Source organism: Papio anubis, chromosome 9, assembly GCF_008728515.1.
Source record: "Papio anubis isolate 15944 chromosome 9, Panubis1.0, whole genome shotgun sequence".
In the NCBI taxonomy this organism is placed as follows: Eukaryota; Metazoa; Chordata; class Mammalia; order Primates; family Cercopithecidae; genus Papio; species Papio anubis.
Window position 1 is genome coordinate 13940971 of NC_044984.1, and position 27864 is coordinate 13968834.

Genomic DNA, 27864 nt, shown 5'->3' on the forward strand with positions numbered 1-27864 from the left:
GGCCTGCAAAGAGATGCCAGTCTTTTCCTAGAACATGATTGCCTTTTGTTTATTATGCAGGTTGTTGATTTACATGGGGAGTTGGAGATGCCAACCAAGCATGGAGTTTTCACATGGTCTATTTCTGCTGAGTTCAGAGACTTTGAGACAGCTTTTAACTTCTGGCAAAAAGACAATTTCAGAAAGGTGTTTAAAACCATCCTTTGGTTTTTGATCCTGAGTCAGAGACGAACATGTGCTTATGAAAGAAGGTAGAGTTTCAACCCTCAGGTAACCTTAAAAGAGCACGAACTATGTTGTGTGTAAGTCATGTGCAGTACACAAACTTGATGTTAAATGACAAATTGGAACAGTCTTTCTCTAGGAATGCCTCTCCTTCATAGAGGCATCACAGTGAGTCTCTTAAAGCCTTCATGTAGGTGTGTTATGGATGGGTTTACAGAGGATGAATGCACAATAGTAAGGAAATTGGGTAGGGAGTGAGGATAGGACATTTAAAAGAAGGAAGAAGAGAAAGTGAGATTTTAAGAAAGGAAATGAAGCTCTGTATGTGTGTGTGGGTGCGTGTGTGTGTGTGCACGTGTGTGTGTGTGTGTGGTTGGCAGGCCTGGTGATCCTGTTGTGTAGTGTCTCTGAGATCTGAGTTGTGCCTTTTTATTTTGCATAAAGTAGGTACTTGGTCATATGCAGCACCAAGGAGAAGTCAGAGTTCCACCTTTGGAGTCTTTTCTTCTGATTCACGATTTTCTTTCTGGAAAACATTATAACAATGATACTTAGATTAGTAAACTGAGCTGTTTAATTACTCCTGGAAGTCCTAAATCCATCTTTAATTTTTATCTCATGAACCCTTTTATATGAAATTTGATTTGTTGCCCATTAATACTTTAAACTAAATGCTGAAGTCCAAAATTCAGCCTCTGAATATGCAAGGCCTTTCCAAACTTGCTTTTCTAGTTCGTGTCTCACGACTATATCCTAACAAGCATCCTGACTCTGGCCACGGTATCCTCATAGACTTTTGCTTTTAATCAAATCTAGTAGAGCTCAAATAATTTTTTTAACTTTAATTGTTTTGCTTTTATTTTTGTTTTTAATTGACACAATAGTTATGTTTTTATGGGGTATAGATTGATATTTCTATACATATGTACAACGTGTAATGATCAAATCAGGACAATTCGCATATCCATTGCCTCAAGTATTTATCATTTCTTTGTGTTGGAAACATTCAAAATCTAATCTTCTAGCTATTTGAAAATATATAATAAATTGTTCTTAATTACAGCCACCTTGTAGTGCTACAGAACACTAGACATTCCTCCTATCTAGCTGCACTTGGTATCCATTAACCAACATTTGGCTCTCCTCCCTCTCTGAACCCAAAGAATTCTTATTCAACAGGAAATAAAAGGGACATAGAAGGAAAACAATTTGCTTTACCTGCAGTCTCACACTTACCAACAATTTTCCACTTAGGAATCCATCACAAAAATTTTGCACATGCTCTATGGAAACTTCTACTTTGGGCAGTGTATCCCACTCATCATCTAGAGTCCGGTAAATTGCCAAAGCTGGCAGTTGAGACTCCTTTAATTTGAAAAATGATATCACCTTCCCATTTGCTTTCATACCACTGTCCACCAGAATAAAGAGAATCTGCAGTTGGGGAAGTTTGAAAGAAAAAGTTCTATCTGAGGCCCATGGATAAAGAGATACATTGTAATTGTTGCAGCTTACACTGATTGAATTTATGGTCTGCACCATGCAATTGAAATCTTGAGTTAAAATAAATTTTTTGCAGCCATAACAAAGAATGAAATCATGTCTTTTGTGGGAACATGGATGGGGCTGGAGTCTATTATCCTTAGCAAACTAACACAGGAAGAGAAAACCAAATATCGCATGTTCCCACTTATAAGTGGGAGCTACTAGTGAAATAAAAGAGGACACAAACAAATGGAAGAACATATCATGCTCATGGATAGGAAGAATCAATACTGTGAAAATGGCCATACTGCCCAAGGTAATTTATAGATTCAATGCCATCCCCATTAAGCTACCAATGACTTTCTTCATAGAATTGGAAAAAACTGCTTTAAAGTTCATATGGAACCAAAAAAGACCCTGCATTGCCAAGACAATCCTAAGCCAAAAGAACAAAGCTAGAGACATCACGCTACCTGACTTCAAACTATACTACAAAGCTACAGTAACCAAAACAGCATGGTACTGGTACCAAAACAGAGATATAGACCAATGGAACAGAACAGAGCCCTCAGAAATAATACCACACATCTACAGCCATCTGATCTTTGACAAACCGGACAAAAACAAGAAATGGGGAAATTATTCCCTATTTAATAAGTGGTGCTGGGAAAATTGGCTAGCCATAAGTAGAAAGCTGAAACTGGATCCTTTCTTACTCCTCATACAAAAATTAATTCAAGATGGATTAGAGACTTAAATGTTAGACCTAAAACCATAAAAACCCTAGAAGAAAACCTAGGTAATACCATTCAGGACATAGGCATGGACAAGGACTTCATGTCTAAAACACCAAAAGCAATGGCAACAAAAGTCAAAATTGACAAATGGGATCTAATTAAACTAAAGAGCTTCTGCACAGCAAAAGAAACTACCATCAGAGTGAACAGGCAACCTACAGAATGGGAGAAAATTTTTGCAATCTACTCATCTGACAGAGGGCTAATATGCAGAATCTATAAAGAACTCAATCAAATTTGCAAGAAAAAAACAAACAACCCCATCAAAAAGTGGGCAAAGGATATGAACAGACACTTCTCAAAAGAAGACATTCATACAGCCAACAGACACATGAAAAAATGCTCATCATCACTTGCCGTCAGAGAAATGCAAATCAAAACCACAATGAGATACCATCTCACACCAGTTAGAATGGCAATCATTAAAAAAATCAGGAAACAACAGGTGTTGGAGAGGATCTGGAGAAATAGGAACATTTTTACACTGTTGGTGGGACTGTAAACTAGTTCAACCATTGTGGAAAACAGTGTGGTGATTCCTCAAGGATCTAGAACTAGAAATACCATTTGACCCAGCCATCCCATTACTGGGTATATACCCAGAGGATTATAAATCATGCTGCTATAAAGACACATGCACAAGTATGTTTACTGCGGCACTATTCACAATAGCAAAGACTTGGAATCAACCCAAATGTCCATCAGTGACAGACTGGATTAAGAAAATGTGGCACATATACACCATGGAATACGATGCAGCCATAAAAAAGGATGAGTTCGTGTCCTTTGTAGGGACATGGATGCAGCTGGAAACCATCATTCTCAGCAACCTATCACAAGAACAGAAAACCAAATACTGCATGTTTTCACTCATAGGTGGGAATTGAACAATGAGATCACCTGGACACAGGAAGGGGATCATCACACACCAGGTCCTATTGTATGGAGTGCGGGAGAGGGATAGCATTAGGAGATATACCTAATGTAAATGATGAGTTAATGGGTGAGGCACACCAACATGGCACATGTATACATATGTAACAAACCTGCACATTGTGCACATGTACCCTAGAACTTAAAGTATTAAAAAAAAAAAAAAAGCAGATGTTTGCAAAAAAACAAATAATAATAAGTGGGAGCTAAATGATGAGAACTCATGAACACAAAGAAGGGAACAACAGACACTGGGGTCTACTTGTGGGTGGAGAGTGGGAGGAGGGACAGGAGCAGAAATGATAACAATTCAGTGCTGGGCTTAATGCGTGGGTGATGAAATAATCTGGACAACGACGCCTCATAACACAAGTTCACTTACATAACAAGCCTTCACATGTACCCCTGAACTTAAAATAAAAGTTAAAAAAATGAATTTCCTATTATTTTGTGTTGTTTTCGTGTTTTATCGCTTTGACGAGATTGATTCAATTTTAAGAATATAGAATTGGAAAATACTTTAGTGATTATCTAAGAAAGGAAGTATAGCCTGGAGCAGAGAACACGTTTTAAATTCTGCCTCTGGTACTCTTTAGCTACGTGAGTTTGGGCACATTACTCAGCCTCTCCAAGACGCAATTTTCTCATTGGCAAAATGGGCTTTTGGTGGGGGAACTTAAATGAGGTAACGCATTAATATTTTTATTCAGCTTTTGGCATATAGTAAGTGTTTGATAAATGTAAACTATTTTATATTATTAAATCAAACCTTCAACCCCAAGTAGAAATCTTCTTTATAGTATTCTGATCAGATGACTGTCTACTTTCAGTAACACTAAATACTTCTAGTGTTAGAGAACCAACCATCAGAAAGGCAGCTTATTTTATTACCAGACAGTTCTCATCATTAGAACAGTCACTAGTTAGGCACAGTAACCTTGAGGTAGTTGAAGTTTTACTATTTCAGTGATATCAAGCAGAACTTCACAAAGGAGGGGAGGGAAAGAAAGAAATATTCATTGTATATTGAGTAGGCACCAGGTACTTGATAGGTGTTTTATATGAGAAATGAGCCCTGAGGTCTAAATCTCTATGAAATTATGGGAAAGATTAAACAAATGGTGACTTATAGGTGATTTATTTTCAGTCTCTTTGGATCTCTATTTTCTCTCTACTAATCAATGCAGGAAAAACCCAGACTTAATCACTACAGGAAGATATAATCACATATGCCTTTAATGTGATAAAATACAACATCTCTAGTTCTGAATAATGTGATTTATTATGTCCTACTTCTTGCTTTGCTATCCTCTAACCATAGTTGTTTTCCTCATTTATCTCTGCTTCCTAGCCCCATCTCCCTTTTCCTAGTGTCCTAGTGGTGTGTATGCAATAGAATATTCCCATTCTTGCCTTACCTTCCCCTGGAAGAGCTTGGCTGCCTTCTGGTATCTGTGCATGTTCTCTTCATACTCTGGGGAGGCCTTGTTCATTATCAGGAGGAGATGAATCTGAATCACGCTGTTGAATAGCCCAATCACAGTCTGGCAAGTTGAAATGTGTTACAGTAGAGTGAAAGAGAGAGAAAGAATGCATTAGTACCTGGGAAGGAGTGAATAGGTAGATTGAAACATAAATGAGAGCTGGCCACTGGTAACACAAATGGAACTAACTTCCAAGATGGCTCTCAGTAAGTCTCACGGTCTTGTTTTCATGCAACTGTGTAAATCCTTCCTTCCCACACTGAATGGGGTGGAACTGAGTAACCAAGACAATGTTGCAGAAATGATGGAGTGTGATTTCCAAGGTGAGTCTTAAAAGACATTACGGTCTCTGCTCTTCTCTCTATCTCTCACTCTGAGGAATACCAGCCCCAATGTAGGGTACTCAAGCAGTCCTCTGAGGAGAAACGCATGGCAAGGAACTAAGTCGTTCTGCTACTAACCAGCATTGACTTGCCAGTCATGTGAGGGAGCCATCTTGGAAGCAGATCCCAAGCTCCAGTCGAGCCTTCAGATGACTGCAGCCTTAAGCAATGACTGCAACCTCCCAAGAGACGACCTCAAACCAGAAGCACCTAACCCTAGCCACCCCAAATTGGATGACCTGCAGAAACTGTATGAGATTATCAATGTTTTGTATTTGAAACTCCTAAGATTTGGAGTAATCTGTTTTGCAGCAATAGACAACTAATACACTATGTAACATATTAGTCACTTTGTTTCAGCCTTGCTTCTTGTTTTAAGACTAGTCAGAGACACTTAAAACGTAGCCTTTGAGTACATATTAGTAGTTCATACTTATTGAGTGTTCATTATGTGGAAGGCACTGTCTCCAACTCTTAATGAATAATAAGTAATTTAATCTTCAAGGTCCCAGTTTTTCAAATGAGGAAACTGAGGCACAGGTAGACTAAGTAATTCAGAGTCAAATAAATGGCAGACAGGGATTCACACCAGCTGGTCTAGCTTCAGAATTCATGCTCTTGATCATCAGGATGAACTGCCTCATGCACAGTGGATAGTAAAACCCCATATAAACCAACTCAGTCCCAAATGTGTCTGAACCATTGTACCAAAGGTCAACAGAAGGTGAGCTCTTCAGGAGACCAGAAGCATTGACCTTGTTTTGCTAATTAGAGATGGTGATTTTCCATGAAGTTGTCAATGACTTAGAGGAGTGGAACAGCCACCAGAGACAGGAGAAGAAAAAGAGAGGAATCCACGGCACTGGTTCCCTTCATTTCATTGTCCTGAAATAATGCTGCAAGTCTATTTTAAACCAATCTCATTTCTTTTCACCTCTCCTAAATTCAGAACGCATTGCTACAAAACTAGTGTGTACGCAGGAAGACAGAACATGGTGAGTTAACAAATCTTTGGGCAGAGTCTTAGGAGGAAGAGAGCAGCTAGGCAGAATTCTTCCTGAAGATACACACTCTTGTAGAGATGGTCCAGCTCTTTTGGCTGCCTACAATATGTAGGCAAGGAGGGCCAAATGGGTCTTTTCCTAAAGACTTCTCCATGGATTTTAAAATCAAGTTTTAGATTTTTCATTTGGGAGATTGGATGATACATGATTTACTCTTATTTTACTAAATCCTGCTACTTAAATTTAGAGCATTCATTCACCGTTCTAAAGCTGAGATGGAGGATAATTCCTGGGAAGAGTAAAGAAATAAAAACGAGTACATCAAAAGGTACAGTTATCTTAGCAGAAGGGATTGGCCATAGCCGAATGGATTAGTTTAATCCTAACAGACACGTTGACGCCAAGTACTGAGTATGTGCATTAAAAGTGCATGGCAGGTCAGGTGCATGGCTGGGATTTTCTGCCCAGTTGCTACTGGTGCAAACCTTTGCACCAGAAGCAGATGAGAAACAGCTATAGTAGAATGGGCAGTTCTCCAAATGAGAAAAATATTACTTTCAGGGAATAAAAAAAGTAACAATAGAAATTGAACTTGCTTCTTTAAAGAAATTCTTACTGAATTTTCTCTTGATATAATCTGCCTTCACCAATTAATATGGAACTTAAAAAATATGTCATTGTTGTGCAAAATGAGAGACAGATCAGGCATAAGAAACCAGGAAGGTCAGTGCGTGCCCCTGCCTTAGCTAGCTTGCAAAATGCCATGACACAGAGGCCATAGCCCAGGGACGAAAAGATCATCTTTTCTGGCCCCACATAGAGAAGAACACCTTTTTGATTATTGCTGCCAATACCCCAGGGGCATACGTGTTTGGAGCCTTAGCAGAAGTGGAAATAGAATCAGCAAGTCCAGAGAGATAAAGATGGTGTGAGAGGTAGGCCAGAATTTATTCAACAAGAAAAGGGGTGTTTTCTGTTGAAGGCAGTGTAGGGTAATAGACAAACTACAGGATTCAGTCACAGGGACCAGTCATAAAAAAACAAGGGCAGCTACACAGGCTGTCTCTGAAGCTCAAATTCCTAGCCATAGGGCTTTGAAGAAGTTACTTAAATTTTCTGAACTCCCATTTCCTCTACTGTAAAATGGAAGTTGGCAAAATGTGCTAATGCTTCAGTTACATTTTTGTCCCTTAAATTATGCATTTTCTATTTACTCATGATGTGACCTTGAATAATGTCATCACTTGGATCTTGAATGTTCTCTTCTATAAAATGGGCACAATAATTTCCTCTCTTCTACCTCAACAAAAATCAATGTGAGGAATAAATGGGAAAATGAGGATGAAAGGGCTCTGTAAGTTCTCAAAAATCATACCATGCATGTAAAGTACTGTTATTAGAGAATAGAAGGTACAGTGTTTTGAGCTGATGTAGATCACTAGAAATTAATACTCTGTAAGATTCTATGATCTATGTCAGGGAAAATAAGGATGGGACACAAGATAATTCTGTGGACTGTGTTATAGTCTATAGCGAGTGTTAGAAGGCCAGATGGTGATCAGGACAGGTAGAGCACCACCTTTATCCAGACTGCATGCAGCATGCAACACCAGAGGCAGACACACCAGGAGAGAAGGCTGAGGCATGGTGAGGGTGTGGGCACGTGCTAGTCAATGCATGGTTTGCAGCTGCTGCCAGACCAGGAGCTGTTTGTTACTGGTCTATAAGGAGGTACATACAGAAAATGAAATGTGTGTTTAGAAACAATTATAGAAACTTTACACTGCTGTGACATCCAAATATGTGATCAGTGAGCTTCATTTAACATTTTTTTTGTTTGTCTTTCATTTACTCTTATTTTATTTTAGGCACACACCATCGTACCTGGTAATTTTTAAAGTTTTTGGTAGAGACAGGGTCTCGCTATGTTGCCCAGGCTGGTCTCAAACTCCTGGGCTCAAGCAATCCTCACGGTTTGGCCTCCCACAGTGCTGGGATTACAGTTGTGAGCCACTGCACCTGGCCTTGAGTCAGTCACCTTAACTTTGCATTCTGGTTCTCTTTCTTACTAGCAGTGTGATAGTTCATTTAACTTTTCTCTGTTTTTTGTTTAACAGGAACAAGTTAAATCTTAAAAAGGTGTAGGAAGGATAGTAACATAAACAATACAGTAGGTGTTCAGTTAATGGCAGTTCCTGTCATTATTGGTCGAAGAATTGGAACTCTGGGAGGAAGAGACCTCTGTTATGAAGACCAGTACCTTTCCTGACTCAGGTTCTGAAGGGGCTGAGAACAGGAAATATTGTTTACCACAGGGTTGTACTCTGTCACCATGTGAAGGCTGTTGATTTCAATGAAACGGCTCAATTTGGTGGCATCAATGCTTTCAGTGTCTTCGTCCTCTAAATTCAGTTGTTCATTGTCTACCTGGGTAACAATAAAAAGAATAAAGTCACTATTCCATCTTTTTTTCATGTATTGATAAATGTCTTTGGACCCCCATGTGACAGGCACTGATTAAAGCTCTGAAGACCAGAAGATAAGTAAGAAAGTTTCCCTGCCCTAGAAGGACAAACTGTCCTGTAGAATCCAGGTGTCACCACAGGATAATCACAGGCCCGCATGTCACCTAAGGAAGAGCAGAAAAGCTTCAAGGAAGAAGCTACTCCTGAAAAGTGGCTAAGCCTTCATCAGATAAATGAGGATAAGGAAGGAGCTTTAAATAGAGAACAGTATTTACAAATACTGTGAGATGTGAGAGGTTGTGCTCTCGAAGCTGCCGTTAGTTCACTGTGACCCTAGCAGATGTGATGTCAGAGTTGCAGAGAGACAAGGTTAGAGGGATAAGGAGGAGCCAATCTGGAAGTGTCTGGAAGCCAAGGCAAGTAGATTAAATTCTATCTGAGGGCAAGGGGGGCCATTGGCAAGGTCAGATTTGTGTTATATTTATGCACTCTTTTACTGTGAAATAAAACACATGTAGAGAAAAGTATAACACAGTATAAACATTTGCTGTAAAGCTCAGCAAATTATCACAGAGAAAACTACTGTAGAATCACCACCCAGGTACAGAAACAGAATATTGCTAGAACCCCTGAAGTCCTGGCGCTTCCTTCTAATTTATAATTCATCCTTTTTTTTTTTTTTTGCCAAAGGTATGCTGGCTTTTATGTTGACCATTTTCATTCTTTATAGCTTTACCACTTAAAGATCCTTCTTTTAATGCTATAGTTTAGTTTTACCTTATTTTTTAACATTGAATACATGTAAACAAACCATTTTTTTGTCTCTTTGGCTTAATATTTTGATTATAAGTCATTTATGTTATTGCATGTAGCTGTTGTTTGTTCATTTTCCTTGCTGTATAATATTCCATTGTCTGAATAAACACAATTTATTTCTTCATTTTACTACTGATGAACATTTTGATTGTTTCTAGTCATTAAGACAATGCTGCAATGAACACTTCTTGACTTTTGGTGCATATATGCCTCTGTATCTACTGAGCATATACCTCAGATTGGGATTTTTGATTATAGAATATGTATATATTTAACTAGTAGAAAATGCCAAGCTGTCTTCCAAAGTGGATAATAACTTGTGCACATCAGTACTGTGTGTGAAAGGTCCCATTGCTCCACATCCTTGTCAACACTTGCTATTGTCAGTTTTTCTAATTTTACTGATTTTGGTGGATATGGTTATATCTCAGTGGTTTTAATTACATTTCTCTCATTAACAGTTAATAATAATTTAAGGATATGAGGACAATTAAAGATAATTTCCCTCACTATCCTCTTTATGAAGTGTTTATTCATGTTGCTTGCCCATTTTTCTTTTGTCTATCTTTTTCTTTCTGATTTGAATGTGTTTTTATATATGCTGAATATGAGTCCTTTGTTGGTTCTGTAATGCATGTATTTTCTTACTAGGGCTTCTCTTTTAATGGTTACTGCATATGAAAGAAGGTAATTCAAACATAGTCAAGGTTTTCATCTTTATAGCTAGTGTGTATTTTTTCATTTTGTTTTATTTAAGAAATCTTTGACTACACAAAGGTCATGAAGATATTCTCCTATATTTTCTCCTTTCTCAACATTGTCTTTCACAATAGATCTAAAATCCACTTGGAACTCATTTTTCTTCTTAAAACGGATGCAAGTTAGGCCGGCAGTGGTGACTCACGCCTGTAATCCCAGCACTTTGAGAGGCCGAGGCCAGCGGATCACCTGAAGTCAGGAGTTCAAGACCAGCCTGGTCAACATGGTGAAACCCCATCTCTACTAAAAGTACAAAAATTAGCTAGGCGTTGTGGTGCATGCCTGTAATCCCGGCTACTCGGGAGGCTGAGGCAGGAAAATCCCTTGAACCCAGAAGGCGGAGATTGCAGTGAGCCGAGACCACGCTATTGCACTCCAGCCTGGGTGGAGGTGAAGACTCTGTCTCAAAAAGGATGCTAAGATCCTTGATTTTTGTATTACTCTTCTCTAAGTGAGTATTAAAAGTCTCCTCTTTCCTGATTGCTTGCATTAATTGGGGACATTGGTCTTCTCCTGTCCTGGGGATTTTTCTGGTTCCTCAGGCCTTCCGAGATTCAGACTGGAATCTACACCATTGGTGCTTCCAGCCCTCAGGCCTTCAAACTTCTAACACTGGCTCCTCTGGGTCTCCAGCTCTGAGACAGTAGATGGTAAGAGACTTTTCAGCCTTCATATTTGTATTGAGCCATTATCTTATTAAAAGTCTTAATATTATGTATATTCATATGTCAATCTTTGCCATGTAACATGTATGTAGTTTGTATTATTATTTTATAATAATAAATATTTATGTAATATCTATCTATAATCTATTATCTATCATCTATCTATCTATCTATCTATCTATCTATCTATCTATCTATCTATCATCTCCTGTTGATTCTGTTTCTCTGGTGAACAAAGAAACAGAAAAACAGAACCAATCCTATTGCAAATAATACTGCTATGCCATTAGTTTTACTACTATTATTGTTATTGACAAATTGGTGAAAACTTTTCTTAGTGTTTGAAGTCTTTTTCCTACTTTATTATGCTTTACTTTTAACCTACTATTCAGATTTGTACATATTTATGGGGTACAGTGTGATGTTTCAATACATGTATACATTGTGTAAATAATCATATCATAGTATTTAGCATATCTGTTGCCTGAAATATTTGTCATTTCTTTGTGATGAGAACATTAAAAAATACTTTCTTCTAGCTATTATGAAATTCCAATACAATATTGTTAACTCTACTCACCCTACTGTGCAATAGAATACCTAAACTTATTTCTTTCATCTAACTGTAATTTTGTACTAACCAATTTCTCCGCATCCCCACTTCCCTCTTCCCTCCCCACATCCGCCTCCGCTCCCCAGCCTTCCATAACCACTATTGTACTCTCCACTTCTATAGATCCACTTTTTTAGATTGCTTGTATGAGTGAGATCGTGTGATATTTGTCTTTCTGTACAAGGCTTATTTCACTTAACATAGTGTCCTCTGGGTCTATCTGTGCTCCTACACATGACAGAACTTCATTCTTTTTTATGGCTGAATAATGTCTATTGCATATATGTACTGCATTTTCTCTCTCCGTTCATCTGCTCACGGACATGTAAGTTGATTCCGTTTCTTGGCTATTGTGAATAGTACTGCAATGAACATGGGAGTGCAGATATCTCCTTGACAGACTATAGATTTCATTTCCTTTGGATGTATACCCAATAGTGAAAGTGCTGGATCATATGGTAGTTCTATTTTAAAATGTTTGAGGAACGTTCATACTGTTTTCCATAATGCTATACTAATTTACATACCCATTAACAGTGTATAAAAATTCTTTCTCCACATCCACATCAGCATTTGTTACTTTTTGTCTTTTTGGTGATAGCCATTCTAATTGGGGTGAGGTGATATCTTATTGTGGTTTTCCAGTTTTTAATTAAAAAACATGTAGAAAGCCACCCCTGACCCGACCTATGTGCTCCTTTTCTCCCCAGAAGGAGCTTATCGTTGTTAGAGATGTTTGAACCAGAGCAACTCCATCTTGAATAGGGGCTGGGAAAAATGAGCTGAGACCTATCGGGCTGCATTGCAAGATGGTTAAGACATTGTAAGTCACAGGATGAAATCGGCACAAGATACAGGTCATAAAGACCTTGCTGATAAAACAGGTTGCAGTAAAGAAGGTGGCCAAAACCCACCAAAATCAAGATGGTGATGAGCATGACCTCTGGCTGTCCTCCGTGTTACCCTCCCACCAGCCCCATGACAGTTTACAACTGCCATGGCAAGGTCAGGAGGTTACCCTGTATGGTCTGAAAAGGTGAGGCATGGATAATCCACTCCTTAGTGCATGTAATCAAGAAATAACCATAAAAATGGACAACCAGCAGCCCTTGGGGCTGTTCTGCCTATGGGGTAGCCATTCTTTCATTCCTTTACTTTCTTAATAAACTTGCTTTCACTTTACTCTGTGGACTCACCCTGAATTCTTTCTTTTGAAAGATCCAAGAACCCTCTCTTGAGGTCTGGATCAGGACCTAACATCTTTCTGAAGACCATGGAAGGAACTATAGTGAGAAAACCCGCTGACCCAAAGGCTAACTTCGGGTAAGTTACGGGGTCCAGTTACATCATGAATTAAGGGCCATTCCATGTTTTTATGTTTCCAAGATATCAAATCCTATTATTTGGCCAATTTTAAATTTGAAAGTAGCAAAAAATATATAGAAATCTACACATTTCCTCTTTAGAAGGCTCTAAATGCACTCATAAGTTTGATATGTAGAATTTTTATCATTCAGTTCAAAATGCTTCCTAATTTTTTGTTCTTAATTCTTCTCTAAACTATTAGTTATTTAGGAGTGTATTTCTTAATTTTAAACTGTAAGATATTCTGGTTATATTCTTATTGATTTTTAGCTTTTTTTATATTTTATTTTTATTATTTGTGTCTTTAAAATTAAGTATATTTTGCAGTTTTTGAATACAGTATTCTATAAATGTTTATCAGGTCACTTGGTGAATTTTATAGTTGAAATTTTCTATAGCTTTCTTTTTTTTAACCAACTTATTTTATTTTAAAGAGTGTTGGGGCCGAGCGCAGTGGCTCACACCTGTAATCCCAGCACTTTGGGAACCGAGGCAGACGGATCACAAGGTCAGGAGATTGAGACCATCCTGGCCAACATAGTGAAACCCTATCTCTACTAAAAATACAAAAAATGAGCCGGGCATGGTGGTGTGCACCTGTAGTCCCAGGTACTCAGGAGGCTGAGGCAGGAGAATCACTTGAACCTGGGAGGCAGAGACTGCAGTGAACCAAGATCATACCACCGCACTCCAGCCTGGGCAACAGAGCAAGACTTTGTATCAAAAAACCAAAAAAACAACAAAAAAAAGAAGGGTGTTAAATTTTTCTATTATGTTGTGGCTTTAACCATCTTTTCATTCAATTTTGTCATTTTGTGCTTATATAGTATCAGGACATGTATTTGATAAATGCAAAATTTAGAATTATTAAAACTGGCAACTTGAAACTGTCATTATGAACGGTTATTCTTTATCTCTAGGAATGCTTGTTGCCTGAAAGTCTACTTTATTTGGTATTAATATATTCATATCTTTCTTTTGGAAGTGTTTGCATGGTATAGCTCCATCCTGTGTTTTACTTGTGTCACTTATAGAAGGCACATAGTTGCATTTTTCAATCCAGTGCCTGATCATCTTTGTCTTTTAATTGGATTATTTCCATGAAATGAAATTACTGATGTATTTAATTATGCATTTTCCATTGGTTCTATGTGTTCCAAATTCTATTTTTCTTTATTTCTGGCCTACTTTTGAATTGACTGAGTACTATATATTATTTTCTTCTTTCCCTTTATTGGCTTAGAAGTTACATAGGCTTTAATTATTTCCTCAGGGATTGCCAGAATACATTATAACATGCATTTTTTTCACTTATCAGAACCTAGTATTAATTGGCAATTTCAGTTTCTTCTTAGACAATGCAGACATTAGATTATTCAAATACAGTTTACCTCTTTTAAATTCAATTTTCTGGCTCTACATTCAAGACTCACACAGGATTAGTGTCACGTGTTTTAATTCCAGATCTCACAGGATATTATTCGTTTTGTTATATCTTCAACATACACTTACATTTATGCACATATTTACATTTTAGCTTCTCTTTATTTATTCCTGCATTTTTTAGCTTCTATGTGGGTTTTCTTTGCTCTGCTTAGAGAAGACCTTTTACTATTTTCCTCAGTACGAGATGGATGTGTTGAGTGACAAATCCTCCCAATTTGGCTGTTTAATATGCATTTATATTCTGTTTAATTTTGAAGGCTGTTTTTGCTGAGGGTAGAATTATAAAGTTGGCAGTTATTTTCTTTCAGTATTTGAAAGATATAATGCTTTGTATTCTGCCTTCCACTGTTGCTATTGAGAAGTCAGCTGTGAAGCTTATGGTTGTCCCTTTGTGATTATTTTGATGATAATCTCTCTTTTCTCTGACTTCTTTTAACATTTTATCTTTTGTGAAGTTTTAGATGTACTATGGCAGGGCTAAGAGTGTATTATACATATTCCACATGTATATATATTTGCATATGTGTAGGCATATGTGTGTATATTTGTGTGTATGTGTGTGTGCATGTGTGTACATATACATATGATCACTCTAATCCAATTTCAGGGGTTGAAATCCAATTTCAGGGGTTGAAATGATTGGCATCTGTGTTGCAGCCCTCGAGAGGGCTTATCTACTATGACTCATCCCTGTTTTTAGGTACAGCTGTGTAGGATTCAAAGGGGATGTGAAAGGTGTTGTACTAGATTCACTTCCTATTTCCCCTTGTGAGGCCTGGACTCCAACATTTAATTTTCAACTCCTGAGGATCTCAAAATGCAAATTTATTTCTTAGCTTCTTGGTTGCTTTTGGAACTGACCAAATCCCTCTAGACAAAAAGCAGTCCTCAATGCAGGGTTCATCTTTTTGGGTTTTCATCTTCTTCTAGATCTGGAGCTAGACATTTTCCCTCTTTTACTAGCTCTTTAATGCCTTCAGACACACACACACACAGTCACACTTACACACACACACATTCAGACACACATATTTTAACTTTTAAAAATAGTCTTTGGTAGAAAGGATTGTCTGGTTACATGATCCATTATCCCAGATTCGTATTTCAGAACAACCTTTCCACCACGCTCAGATATACTGAAAGATAGGACTTCATTCTTCCAATCATTGTTCTCAGTTTTCTATTTCTTCTCCCCAGTCTACTCATGCCTATAAAGACACAAAGATAGTGCCTCCACCATCCATAGATAGATCCAGGCCTATAGATAAAATTATTAGTGTCAGTTCTTGAACAGTTGTGTCCATTTCCTACAGTAGTTTGCATCACTTTTGAGATCCTTGGGCCACCTGCCCTTGGACGTCTCCTTAACCCTTTTCCCTCCATGTGCTGTCTGTATAGGTCCTGCCCAGTCAGATCTTGCCTTGGATCAGAACCACCCTTTTGTCCCCAAGGTACTTTCTTCTAGTCTACCCAGTAAAATCAGAAGCAAATCTCACGTTAGTTAATGTAGGAGGGAATTCAGGCAAAGGGAAATTAAATTCACTAAATAGCAAGAATCCAAGATTGCTCTTTATTGTCATCCCGGTGATGATTCCTATTTCATCTCTTTTGTTCAAGAGGGTCTCCCATTGGGGTAACTAAAAGCAGTAAAACCCTTGGAGATGCACAATGCACCCCTTATGGTTAATTTTAATTCTGGATAGATCTAGTCATTCTCTTACAATCCATTTGTTTAATAATTATTTGCTGAGTGCCTGCTATATGCACTGAGGCACAAAATTGCAGCCATCCATTCAGATGGCAATGTAAGCACTCTTTATTTTAGGATTGCTTTACACAATTTAAGTTTATGAAATAAATAAATGCTGAGGTACAGAAAAGTTTGCATTTCTAAAAAAGAATTTTGAAACAAATCAAAACCACAGGGTAAAAATGAACTCCTTGTGTATATTTAATTGTTTAAAAATTCACAAAGTTTTGGAAAGCTTGGGGGAAAAAAAACAAAAAACATGAAAGCAAGAGAAAAGGTCTTAGGTGGATCCTTGCCCACCCTCCTATCACCTCCTTCTCCTTCCCTTGCCCGTATCAGGAAGAATGAGTAGATAAATAAAGTGAGCACATAAAAAATTGATATTTGCAGCTCCTCTGGATCCTTAATGCTGCTACTGACCTGTATTCCAGCTGGCATGTCTCCTTTGTGCTTAAGGCTTTGCTATTGCAACTGCCAAAATCATCATCATTATCATCACAATCAGGACTCATTTAATATTTGATGTGTCTAAATGCTTCCTATTTTTTCTAGGAACTCCTAGGCCTGGCGCATGCGCCTCAGCTGACATCGCTGTGCATGGACCAAGAATCTCCCCCATCTCTGTACTGTTTTCCTGGCAGTCCCTCATACTTCCCAGAACAGGGAGAACAGGAAAAGCCAGTTACTCTGGCTGTTTCTGGACTTAAAGAATGCACTAAATTGGAGGCAGAGGATGTTAAGTGGTGATAACATTCTGTAAGAAGCAAAAGAGCTTTAATAAAAGCCATCGTCCTGCAGTCTCTCTAGTTTGTTGTACTTCTTTTAAGAAAACATGCCCGGTCTTTCATTATTTCTTAAACTAATAAACTCTGGAACACTCATGTTTAGGGTTTCTGGAAGCAACATTTGAACAGGAAATCTCCCTCTGTAAAGGGAATTATTTGCATAGTGCACTGGAAAGAAAATCCAACCCTGGAACCAAGAGTTAGAAAAACCTTTTAAAATATCTTTTTTCAGTTTTATGGAAGGAATTTTACTTAAAATATCATATTTTTATTTCAGAGAAAAGAGGCACCAGAAGAAAAACAGAAATAGTAAATTGGAAAGATTGCTACCCTAAAATATAATTTTGTGTTTCCTCAAGAGTATCTGAAGGAGTTTTTTTGTTATAGACACTGTATCATACCAAGAGATTTAATCACTCATTTTCTGTTCATTCATTAGTGTTTCAGTTATATTCATTTGAATTCCCATGGATTTTTCTAACAACCCAGATTTTTATAAAATGTATTAAAATTGTCTTAGTTTACACCACGGTTATAGTATTAAATGTCTTTGGTGGCACTGAGAAATCGTTTATTAAACAAAGGTCCTCATGTCCTCGGTTTGTTTTTGTAAGCTGCTCAGCTTATTGTATATTTAATAAATACATACTTTAAAAAAACGTTTCATCATGGACACAGGGAGGGTAACACCACACACCAGGGCCTGTCGGGGGGATGGAGGGTTAGGGGAGAGAGAGCATCAGGACAAATAGCTAATGCAGGCAGGGCTAAAAACCTGGATGACGGGTAGATAGGTGCAGCAAACCACCATGGCACAAGTATACCTATATTACAAACCCTCATGTTCTGCACATGTATCCTGGAACTTAAAATAAAATAAATGGAGCCGATAAAAATATTGACCCGGGCAGGCATGATGGCTCCGCCTGTAATCCCAGCACTTTGGGAGGCGAGAGGAGGCAGTCCATGAGGTCAGGAGATTGAGACCATCCTGGCTAACATGGTGAAACCCCGTCTCTACTAAAAATCAAAAACAAAATTAGCCGGGAGTGGTGGCGGGCGCCTGTAATCCCAGCTACTCTGGAGGCTGAGGCAGGAGAATAGGCGTGAACCCGGGGCCGGAGAGCTTTGAGGTGAGCCCAGGCGAGCCACAGCACTCCAGCCCTGAAGCGAACTGTCGGTCTCAAAAAAAAAATAAAATAAAATAAAAAAGTTTCATAATCTGACATATCTTCTTGCATTTCTTATCAGTTTATCTCATGGACTAGTTTCTTGTGATTCTCTTTGTCCATTTCTTATCAGTTTATCTCATGGACTAGTTTCTTGTGATTCTCTTTGTCCGGTGAGGTGTATTTCTTATCATAGTCACCCAATAAATAACTGTAAAAGGAATAAAGAATGACTGCACTGTGTTTTCATTACCATCCCATTAGGTCAAAGTTAGGTTAATTATGTTTCTTAAAATAGTAATGATTGAAAAAAATCCAAAGCAGGGTAAACATTCAAATAATATTTCAAATTCCATTTTAGAACAAGCTCATAGTTTATTTAACCTGGAAATTCCATCTCTGCTAGGGCAACAATAAGAGTCCTATTGAAAAATTTGAGAGTTTCTCTGCTATTACACTCACAAAAGACAGGCTGCGCCCTCAAACAGCAAGATTGTTATATGCATCTTACTATGGTTTCATGAATTTTACCTAAATTCTTCCTGATTACGTTTATATAGTTGGCCTGCACTATTTTTGAAGAATGTTACGTTGCATAAATACAGCATTGGCTGGCCTTTTATTGCTCCAACATTTCAAGCAAGAGTAATATCAATTTACTGTTATTTTTTCAGTTAATCATTATTTCGGCTTACTTCTAAATATGTTCTTAAAATGGAAAATTTTGTAAATTTAGACAATATATAATGTCTAGATTAAATCTTGATAAATGATTCTGCAGTTTGATTAAGGAGTGGTAGGAGGCTAGAGGAATAATTTAAGAGAAAATAGTTAAAAGAAAAAAAAGTAGGTTTTAGAATGAGGGACATTAGATAGAATTCAGTGTACAAACAAAGTTTTTCTTCAGGGTGAAGTCCTTTAGAAAGCCACTATAGTATAGTAAAAAGGGTATGATTTGTAGTCAGCAATGCTGGGTACGAATCAGACATCTGTTACTTCACAGTTGTGAGATTTTGGGCAACTAAACCGATCTCTCATGGAACTTTCCTTATTAAAAATGCAGGAATAATAAAAATTACTTCATCAGATTCTTGTGTGCATTAAATGGTCAAATATTGTAATAGTGCCTATCGTAGATTAGGCTCTGAAAACAAACAATCAAACCGAACAAACTGGATCTAAAAAGAAAGAATGTCCCAGAAAATTTTTCAATAGGTTCACGTTTTCCAGTGTAAAATAGGATTGTCTTGGTTGACGCTCCCTTTTCAAAAAAAAAAGTTACTCCAAACTCTTGAATAATGGTCCTATTAAAATATGTACTAAACTTTTGAAAGTGTAAACAGTGAAAAAAATATTTATCTGAAAGCTGGCATGACAGAAGTTGAGCTTCTTCCAGCCCTGCCAATGAAGTAGGGCAGGAACCAGTTTGTTTGTTTTCTGGTATGGCACATAAATAATCTTGCCCACAGAGGTCCCAAGAGTTCATTTAGAGTAGGTCTGTCACTAGTGGTAAACAAAAAACAGATGTTAAAGAAGAGTGAAAAACTGAGAAGTCATCAAGGAGGCTTTATGAGGAATGAACTGGAAGCAGCACCAATGCTCCCATTAGAGGATATTAAGTCTGTAGAGATGGTGAAAGCAACAGCGCTTGTTTTTCTTCCCCATATGCGTATCTTGGTGGTACTAAGCCTTTCAAATCAGGCCTTTATAAGACCTATGAACAAAAACCTGAGAAAGAAGTACTTCTTAACTGATCTCCTTTTACTACTTTATATACAATTTCTAGAATGGTATCACAATGATGTATTTAAGATAGAAAATTGACCATGGCACTCCTCTCTTTAAAACTCTTCAATATTTCTCATTTCTTAAAAAATCAAAAACGAGATATTTAGAAGCTTATTAGAATTTTTCTGTTGAAGGATTTCTACCAGTGGTTCAACGGCAACATGAAAGGCATTTGCCTAACCTTCTGTATATTCCTTACCAAAGCTTTTCACAGAAGAATTTGATTTAATCTTATTTCACACTGGTGAGAATGCAAACCAGCAACCACTGTGCAGGTGGGAAAGGGGTTGCTGAAGGGAGCTCACACAACCTCAGAGATGCTTTTGGAGGTGAGTTCAGTTCCCCAAGCACCTTCCAAGTGCCTTCAAGGAGCCAGAGGTGTATTATAGCCCTTTGAATACAAAGATGAATAAGTCATAGTTTCCAACCTCGAATAGGTCATGGCCTAAGAGGGTAATAGAGGAGACAGATATATAAATAACTGATATGAACTATAAAGTGATAAATGAAAATAGAGATCGGGAATTACATACAGAGGAATGCTTAGGCCCATTTGGAGATTCCAGGGATGCTTCCTGAAGGGTAACATTCCTGAACTGATTCACTGGAGTATGAGAAGGAGTCATTCAGGTAAGGCTAGGTGAAAGGGGACCCTTGGTGGGTGGTGACCTAGACAGAAGGAATAGTCTAGGCAAAATCATGGAATTGGATGATAATTATGTGTATAGTTGGCTACTGAGAGGGTAAAGCCCAGGGTCGAAGCTGGATGGAAAAAGGACTAGAGAAGCAGGCAGTGGGGCAGGCTGGCAAAGCCTATTTGTAACATTAAATATCTCGTTTTTGATTTTTTAAGAAATGAGAAATATTGAAGAGTTTTAAAGAGAGGAGTGCCATGGTCAATTTTCTATCTTAAATACATCATTGTGATACCATTCTAGAAATTGTATATAAAGTAGTAAAAGGAGATCAGTTAAGAAGTTAATGAAATTGCTTGTGCTTAGGCTAAGAGCCTAAATACAGAATGAGGTAGAAGGAGTGGAGGAGAATATAGATTCAAGATAGAAGACACAGCTGGCAAAAATGTAAGACCAAATGAGCATAGCCGTTTAATAAAATAGTATCTTAGATGGAGGAATATGATTAGCAGGTGCAGACAATAAATTCAGTTTTGAACATTTTAAGTGTATAGTGCTTATGAGGGTATAAAAATGCTTATACCCAGCAAACGTTTGAATCTTGAGAGAAGTCCAGACTAGAGATAAAATATTCTAAATGCTCAGCAAGCACATAATAGTGGAATATGCAAAAGAATTGTATTTCTTAAGAAAAACATATTCATTCATTCATTGATTCATTCATATATTCATTCTCAACAAATACTTAATGAGCATAGCAGGCACTGTTCTAGGCTCTGTGGATACACTGAACAGAACAGTCTCTGCCTTCACAGAGCATGGGTCCCATGACCTAGATGACAAAAAGTGTTGGGTCAGGCAGCATTGTAGATACAGGAAGAGAAGATCTCAAAGAGACTATAAAAGCAGCGGGAGGATCAGGAGAAGTAATTTCCTAGAATCCAAGGAAAGAGAGAACATTAAAAAGAAAGAAGTTGCCACTAACATCAAACATGACAGAAATGTTGAGTAAAACAAGGAAGCCATGCAGATCTGGATAAATGTAGTTTTAATGGTGTGATGGGACATAAGCTAGATTGTAGTGTCTAGCTTAGGAAAAGACAGTAAAAAATATGCTTAAAAGAAGTTTCAGTGAAAAATGAAAAAGAAAGAAAGGGTGGCAACTAGAAGGGGCACGACATTCAGTCCTGAAATATTGAAAACTTTCTTTTGCATCAATTTTTCTTTTTCAGTGGACTCTTGGCATCTTTATCTTGATGTTCCACCAACAAGTAGAACTCAACGACCAATGAAAGCATCAGAAATCCCCATTTCTGCACATGACCTCACTATTCCTAGACACCCTGACTTTAAGCTTTGCCTCTTTTCCATAACCGTGATATCTAAAGATCACAGGATCTTCCTGCTCTTTAATTTCTATTGCTACCTCTCTACTACAGACTCTTAATACTTCTCACATGGTCTATTTTGCTAGCCTAACAAAAGCTCCCTCTTCTCTTGCCTTTTAACCTGAAAATCCATCCTCTGCCTTGCTGTCAAAATAATCTAATACAACACATTCCTGTTCGTGTTACTTCCCTGATGTAAAGGCTTTAGGGGCTTTCCAGTGACAACCAGATTCAGGACAAACTCATTAAAGTGGTATTCTATATTTTCCCCACAATATAATTTTAATCAAGTTTCTCTCTCTGATATTCATTTTCCCCAATATGTACCCTGGGATCCGGTCAGATTGGCCTCTTCATTGTTTCCTGAGATTTTCCCCCCTTGGCCATGAATTCTTTGCCTTGTCTAAATTTACCTATCCTTTAAGTTCCAATTCTGTTGTCTTTTTCTTTTCTTTTTTTTTTTTTCAGAATTCCCACACTGCTTTTATCCTTTGAACTGTGATAAAACTTTACCCATAGTGATTCTCTTTGTATTATAGATACTTGCATATTATGTTTACAATACCTACTATACTTTAAGATCTATGAGACTGGAGAATATGTTTAATATGTTTTTATTATCAGTATCTTGCATAGGGCATATGGGAAGTAATAAATGTTTGAAGAACAAAAATGAACTCCTCAAAATATTTAATATAAAATTTTTGGAGCTCAGAGTGACCTTAGAGATAATACAGTCTAACTCTTTTATTTTAGAAGGGAAAGAATTGGAGATAAAAAATGTTAAGTGACTGCCCGAAGTCGTATGGCTGTTGAGCGACAAAACAGTACCAAAATTCCATTTCCTGGCTTTCAGTCCTGTCCTCTTTCCATTTCATTACAGTACCTGCTTGGGAAGCTTGAATTGAGTCTTCATCCTTGTCAACAATGTCCCTGAATTTGGTACCATCATTAGTGTAAAAGACATAGAGTCCTTCCCAGTCTCACAAGTTTATGAGTCCACAACCCAATGAAAATCTGGGAGAAAGTTCAAGCTACCCATCCAACTTACCAGGCGAAAGAGGCAGATGGTGTTCCCAGTGATGTTGTAGTGGATCAGAACCTCAGAATCAGTGCTGATTCCGAATGACACATCTGGGAATTTTTGCACCATGCTACGGAGTATGGACACTGCTGGTATTTCTAAATCCTAAAAACAAGAGAAAAAAAATAATACCACAGTGATTATATTGAATGGCAGAGACAAAGGATATGGAAAAGAAATATGCTACGAAGCTTTACCAGAAATCATAGATTTGATTTACCGCCCAGTAACACATGATTTACCTCTAACAGTTCAGGTTTAATTGTCAGTAACATTCTTGAATTTTCCAGGCTCTGTGAGTTAATAGGTGACCACGAAATTGTAGCTGAGCTTGAGACTCCTGTCAGGCCTTGTCATAGAGCTTGAAGTTTACTAGGAACTGAGAGAGGCCTCAAAATCATAAAGGCCTGCCTAGTTTGGCTGCACTGTTGTAGATATATATGAGAAGCAACTGTTCTGGGAACAATTTGTTTAACAGTGAAACAGCAAACAAACGAACATAATCAATTCTATTTTTGTTGAAATGGCATTTATTTACTAATACCTGTATGTAGGTTAGAATAATTTTAAAGCACTGAGATAATATGCAAAAATTAGCAGTTTATATGGTATTTAAAACTAACTCTAGGATTAAAGGAAAAGTATGTAAACAACTAACTATGTTGTGCTAAAGATTTATAGGTGCCTTGTGACCTGACCAAGGACAAAGAAGTTCCCAACTTCCTGAGACCCTTGCTGGTGCCCAGATGCGTATGGTTGCTGGTTATTGCTTGATCCCAACTCCCTCCTCTTCGCCCTGCCCTTAATGTACAAAGAGCCTAAAATTGGTAGTGACTTAAGACGTACTTTATTTATTTATTTTGAGACAGAGTCTCACTCTATCACCCAGGCAGTGTTGCAATTTTGGGTCACAACAACCTCCACCTCCCGGATACTTGTGCCTCAGCCTCCTGAGTAGCTGGGACTACAGTTGTGCGCCACCATACTTGGCTAATTTTTTTCTGTATTTTTAGTAGAGATGTGGTTTCGCCATGTTGCCCAGGCCGGCCTCGAACTCCTGAGCTCAGGCGATCTGCCCCCGTCAGGCTCCCAAAGTGCTAGAAATACAGGTGTGAGCCACTGTGCCTGGCCAAGATGTACTTTAGGATGCTAGTCCACTGTCTTCTTGGTTTACTGGATCTTCAAATAAACCGGCTTTTCCTCCCACCGGCTCTTGTCTCTTGAGTTTTGGCTTTGGTTACATTTGTGGAGGAAAGGAAAAAATGCAAAAATACGAAATAGGTGCCATCAAAAGGGCCAAAAAAGAAAAAAAGAAGAAAAAGAAAATAATTAAAATGAAAGCTTGGAAGTTTTAACAAAAGTTTATGCAGGGTATGGAAGGACAGTCCCTCTCTTGCCACTGTAGATAAGCCTGAGCTTTGCACATGAAGATGCTGTTCACGCATCCAACCCTGCAGCCCAGGCCTGCAGGAGGGAGCAGAGAAGCCACTTCCAAGCAATGATTCCAGGCCTTCCATAGAGGCTGGCATCATTTTCCCTGCTGTCACAGGACCTTTATCCGTAGGAGCTCAGGGAAATTAACAGGAACAAACATGTTCTACCCTGCAAGTCTCCAGGCTGAAGGAGGAGATGTGCAAGGAGAAAAGAAGATGGCTAGTTGATATGCTTTGGCTGTGTGCCTACATAAAATCTCATCTTGAAATATAATCCCCATAATCCTTACATGTCACGAGTGGGACCAGGTGGCAGTAATGGGATCATGGGGGCAGTTTCCTCCATGCTGTTCTTGTGATAGTGAGTGAGTCTCACAAGATCTGATGGTTTTATAAGTGTCTGGCCTTCCCCCTGCTTGTGCTCATTCTCTCTCCTGCCGGCCTGTGAAGAGGTGCCTTCTGCCATGATTGTAAGTTTCTTCAGGCCTTCCAAGCTATGCTGAACTGTGATTCAATTAAACCTCTTTCCTTTATAAATTATCCAGTCTTGAGTATGTCTTTATTGGCAGCATGAGAATGGGCTAACACACTCGTCTTGCATCTGGGATCAAGCAGAGCAAGCTGATATCTACTCTTCTAGAGGCTGTGAACAATAGTTAATTGAGGCCTCCTCTCTTACTCTGCTCCTTCAGATGGAATTGCTCAAGGATAAAATGATGGCATCTGGCGGCTGTTTAAGTTATTGCACACTTCTCCAGGTCCATGCTCTTGCCCCTTCCCTGTCTTTCTGAGGGTGTTTTTGTCTACAGCTCAGATTTCTCATTCCTGAAAAATGTACTCCCTGTCTTTCTCCCCCACTTGCCTCTCATTGCAGTGATTTCCAGCTGTGTACACAGAACCGACAGGGTAATCAGGAGTTGTAATTGGTGAATGGAAACAGACAAGAAGGTCTGCTATGAGAGAGTAGGGGCTTAATCAGCTGTGACGATTTCCAGATGCTACCACCAGGGAAAGATGAAAATGCTGGAATGAGGGAGTCTCATTTATGGCTGCCTTTATTAACCAAGCAGCCAATCTGGAAGGTGGAGGTTAACACCTTGAATATACAAAATATGCCATCCTTTTCCAACATTTCAGACAAGGCAAAGAGAAAGAAGAATAAGAGTCCACATTATCTGGGGGAAAGGCCTTAAAAGGCTGTGCACTGACTAATGTCCAGGAGCTTCAGAATCCTGTAAACAGTGTTGCTGGATGATATAAATTGGATTCACTCTGGCCCCTGCCTATTCATAGGGTGCTATGAGAGTACAGACCAAATGCGTTTAGGACAATGGTAGGGTTCCATGAAGGCATTCTTTCTGCAGATCCTGACTTGAGCTCCAAAGCATCCATAGATGAGGAGATGCAGCCCACAGGCTCAGAAAGAAGTAAGTGTGAGAAAGATATAATTTAGAGACTGGGAATGTCTTAAAAGTAAGAGGTCCCAATGGACAAGATGAAAGCAAACTGTGGCTGTCTCCCTTTACCCCCACTTCTAATGCAGTGTCATCTGTCAGCAGTTGGCTGCTGTGGTTCCCTTGAGGTAGAACATTTCTGGCTCTTCGGGGAGTTGCAAGTAGGGTATCTGAACTAACCTGGAAGAAGCCTATGACAGCCACCTCAGTGGCAGCAATGAATTCCATGGCAGCTGGGACATCTGCGAGCCACGTGGGTTCCTGGGCAGCACCAGGACCATCTAGAGAGAGAAGTAGAAGATGTCAGGGTACTGAGGTGAGAAGCAGCAGCTCTAAATAATGAGAGCATCTATACCTTTTATCTCTATACTAAGGCTAAGAAAAGCACAATTTCTAGGAGTACTGTTAGCATGCCAAAGCATAATATTTTTACTAACATATGGAAGGTGACCCTGCTGATGGTCTGTCTCTGAAGGATACTGCCAGACTTTCCTGCTCTCCGCTAGACAAAATGCATCGTATCCAGGATTTCCTGGAAAGCTTTCTAGGTGTGGAGGAAAAGTACCCAGAGAACCACCATGATGCTCCTTTTCCTTCTCCTAATAACACTTTCACACTATTGCCACCCAACTACATTTTTCTTTTACCTGCGGATTTCTCAACTTCTGCAGCAGCTTCTGCAGTCAGGTCACACGTGAGGAGAAATAGGAAGAACATGAATCTGGACAGGGCAGCTTCCATTGCCCCTCTCCTTCTCCTGCTCCAACCCTGGACTTTGTGTTTGGGAGGCCGACTTAGGGCAGCCCGCTCTGTAGCTGATTGGTTGTGAGGTTGTTAGGGCTTTGGGAACTTTGCAGCTGGCTCCCGGAGAGCCTTCAACTTCTGAGATAAAAGACCAAGTTTAGTAATCAGGACTCAGAACATAACCAACCAGAAGAAACTCAGGTCAGTTTATTTAAATAAAAAATGTAAATATTCAATGCCAGGTATTGATCCTAGCACTAGGGATAGAAAGATAATTATGATCTGATCCAGCCTCTGCCAGCTTAGATTGTCAGTGGGAGAGATAGGCAAGTAAAAAGATTATTTAAACATAAGATGGAAAGTGATATAGAAAAATTCATAGGGTGCTATGACAGTACAGATTAAGGGTATTCGGGACAATGCTAGGTTTCAATGAAAGTGTTCCTCCTGTGGAGGATGCCCAAGCAGAGTCCTGGGTAAGTAAGATTTTGCCAGAAACCACAAGGTAGAAAGGGAGTTTCATGTAAAGAACCAAAGCATAGAGATGCAAATATAATGTGTGACAGAATTACTAGTAATTGAGAATGATGAAAAGGAAGGAAGTGATACATGTGGGCAGAAAGGCATGTGGGACCAGCTCACAGCAGGCCTTATATGATACGCTAAGCACGGGAGCATCAACTTTATTCTGTAGGTGATGAGAACCCCTGAAAAGTCTTAAGCAGAAGAAATAGATAAAGTTTGATTTTGCTCACAAGTGTCTGAGGAAGTCCAAGATGAGATTTTCCACAGGCATTGGGATATGTAGTCTTTAGCTTAGGAGAATTTTCATGTGAAAATATTATAAAAGAAATTAGGAAGTCCTAGCCAGAGCAATTCGGCAAGAGGAAGACATAAAAGGCATCTAAACAGGAAAATAAAAAGTCAAACTATTTCTCCTGGTTGACAATATGATTGTATGCCTGGAAGGCTCTAAAGACCCTGCCAAAAGGCTACTGGAACTGATGAATGATTTCAGTAAGGTATCAGGAAAAATATAAATGTACAAAACTCGGTGACATTTCTGTATACCAATAATGTCCAGGCTGAGAGTAAAATAAAGAACACAATTTCATTTACAATAGCCACAAATAAAATGAAATGCCTAGGAATACAGATGACCAAGGAGGTAAAATATCTCTTCAAGGAGAACTA

General features: G+C 38.6%; 1 protein-coding gene and 1 long non-coding RNA gene across 3 annotated transcripts; one reads left to right on the forward strand and one right to left on the reverse strand.

Moving 5' to 3' along the window:
* Positions 1-20: 20 nt before the first annotated feature.
* ERP27 (endoplasmic reticulum protein 27) lies at positions 21-27864 on the reverse strand. Of its 2 annotated transcripts, XM_003906053.5 has the most exons (7): positions 26574-27864; positions 26107-26207; positions 23007-23144; positions 8622-8738; positions 4859-4984; positions 1462-1659; positions 21-751 (listed from the first exon to the last, which is right to left on the reverse strand). In XM_003906053.5, exons 1-7 carry the CDS (start codon positions 26665-26667, stop codon positions 704-706), a joined length of 822 nt encoding a protein of 273 aa, XP_003906102.1. In that variant the 5' UTR covers positions 26668-27864; the 3' UTR covers positions 21-703. The 2 variants fall into 2 exon arrangements, with proteins under 2 accessions (XP_003906102.1, XP_021777764.1); XM_021922072.2 differs by lacking the exons at positions 26107-26207; positions 26574-27864 and adding an exon at positions 23282-23976.
* Positions 12364-16851, forward strand: LOC108580906. The gene is made up of 3 exons (XR_004176011.1): positions 12364-12452; positions 12848-12952; positions 16743-16851. It is a non-coding gene; the product is annotated as an uncharacterized LOC108580906 (long non-coding RNA).

Excerpts from the sequence above, each read along its gene's own strand:
- ERP27 (XM_003906053.5), bottom strand. The coding sequence starts at position 26,667 with ATGGAAGCTGCCCTGTCCAGATTCATGTTCTTCCTATTTCTCCTCACG. Across the intron at positions 1,660-4,858 it reads CCAAGCTCTTCCAGGGGAAG|ATTCTCTTTATTCTGGTGGA; the intron begins GTAAGGCAAGAA and ends CCCCAACTGCAG. Across the intron at positions 752-1,461 it reads TCCTAAGTGGAAAATTGTTG|AAAGAAAATCGTGAATCAGA; the intron begins GTAAGTGTGAGA and ends AATGTTTTCCAG.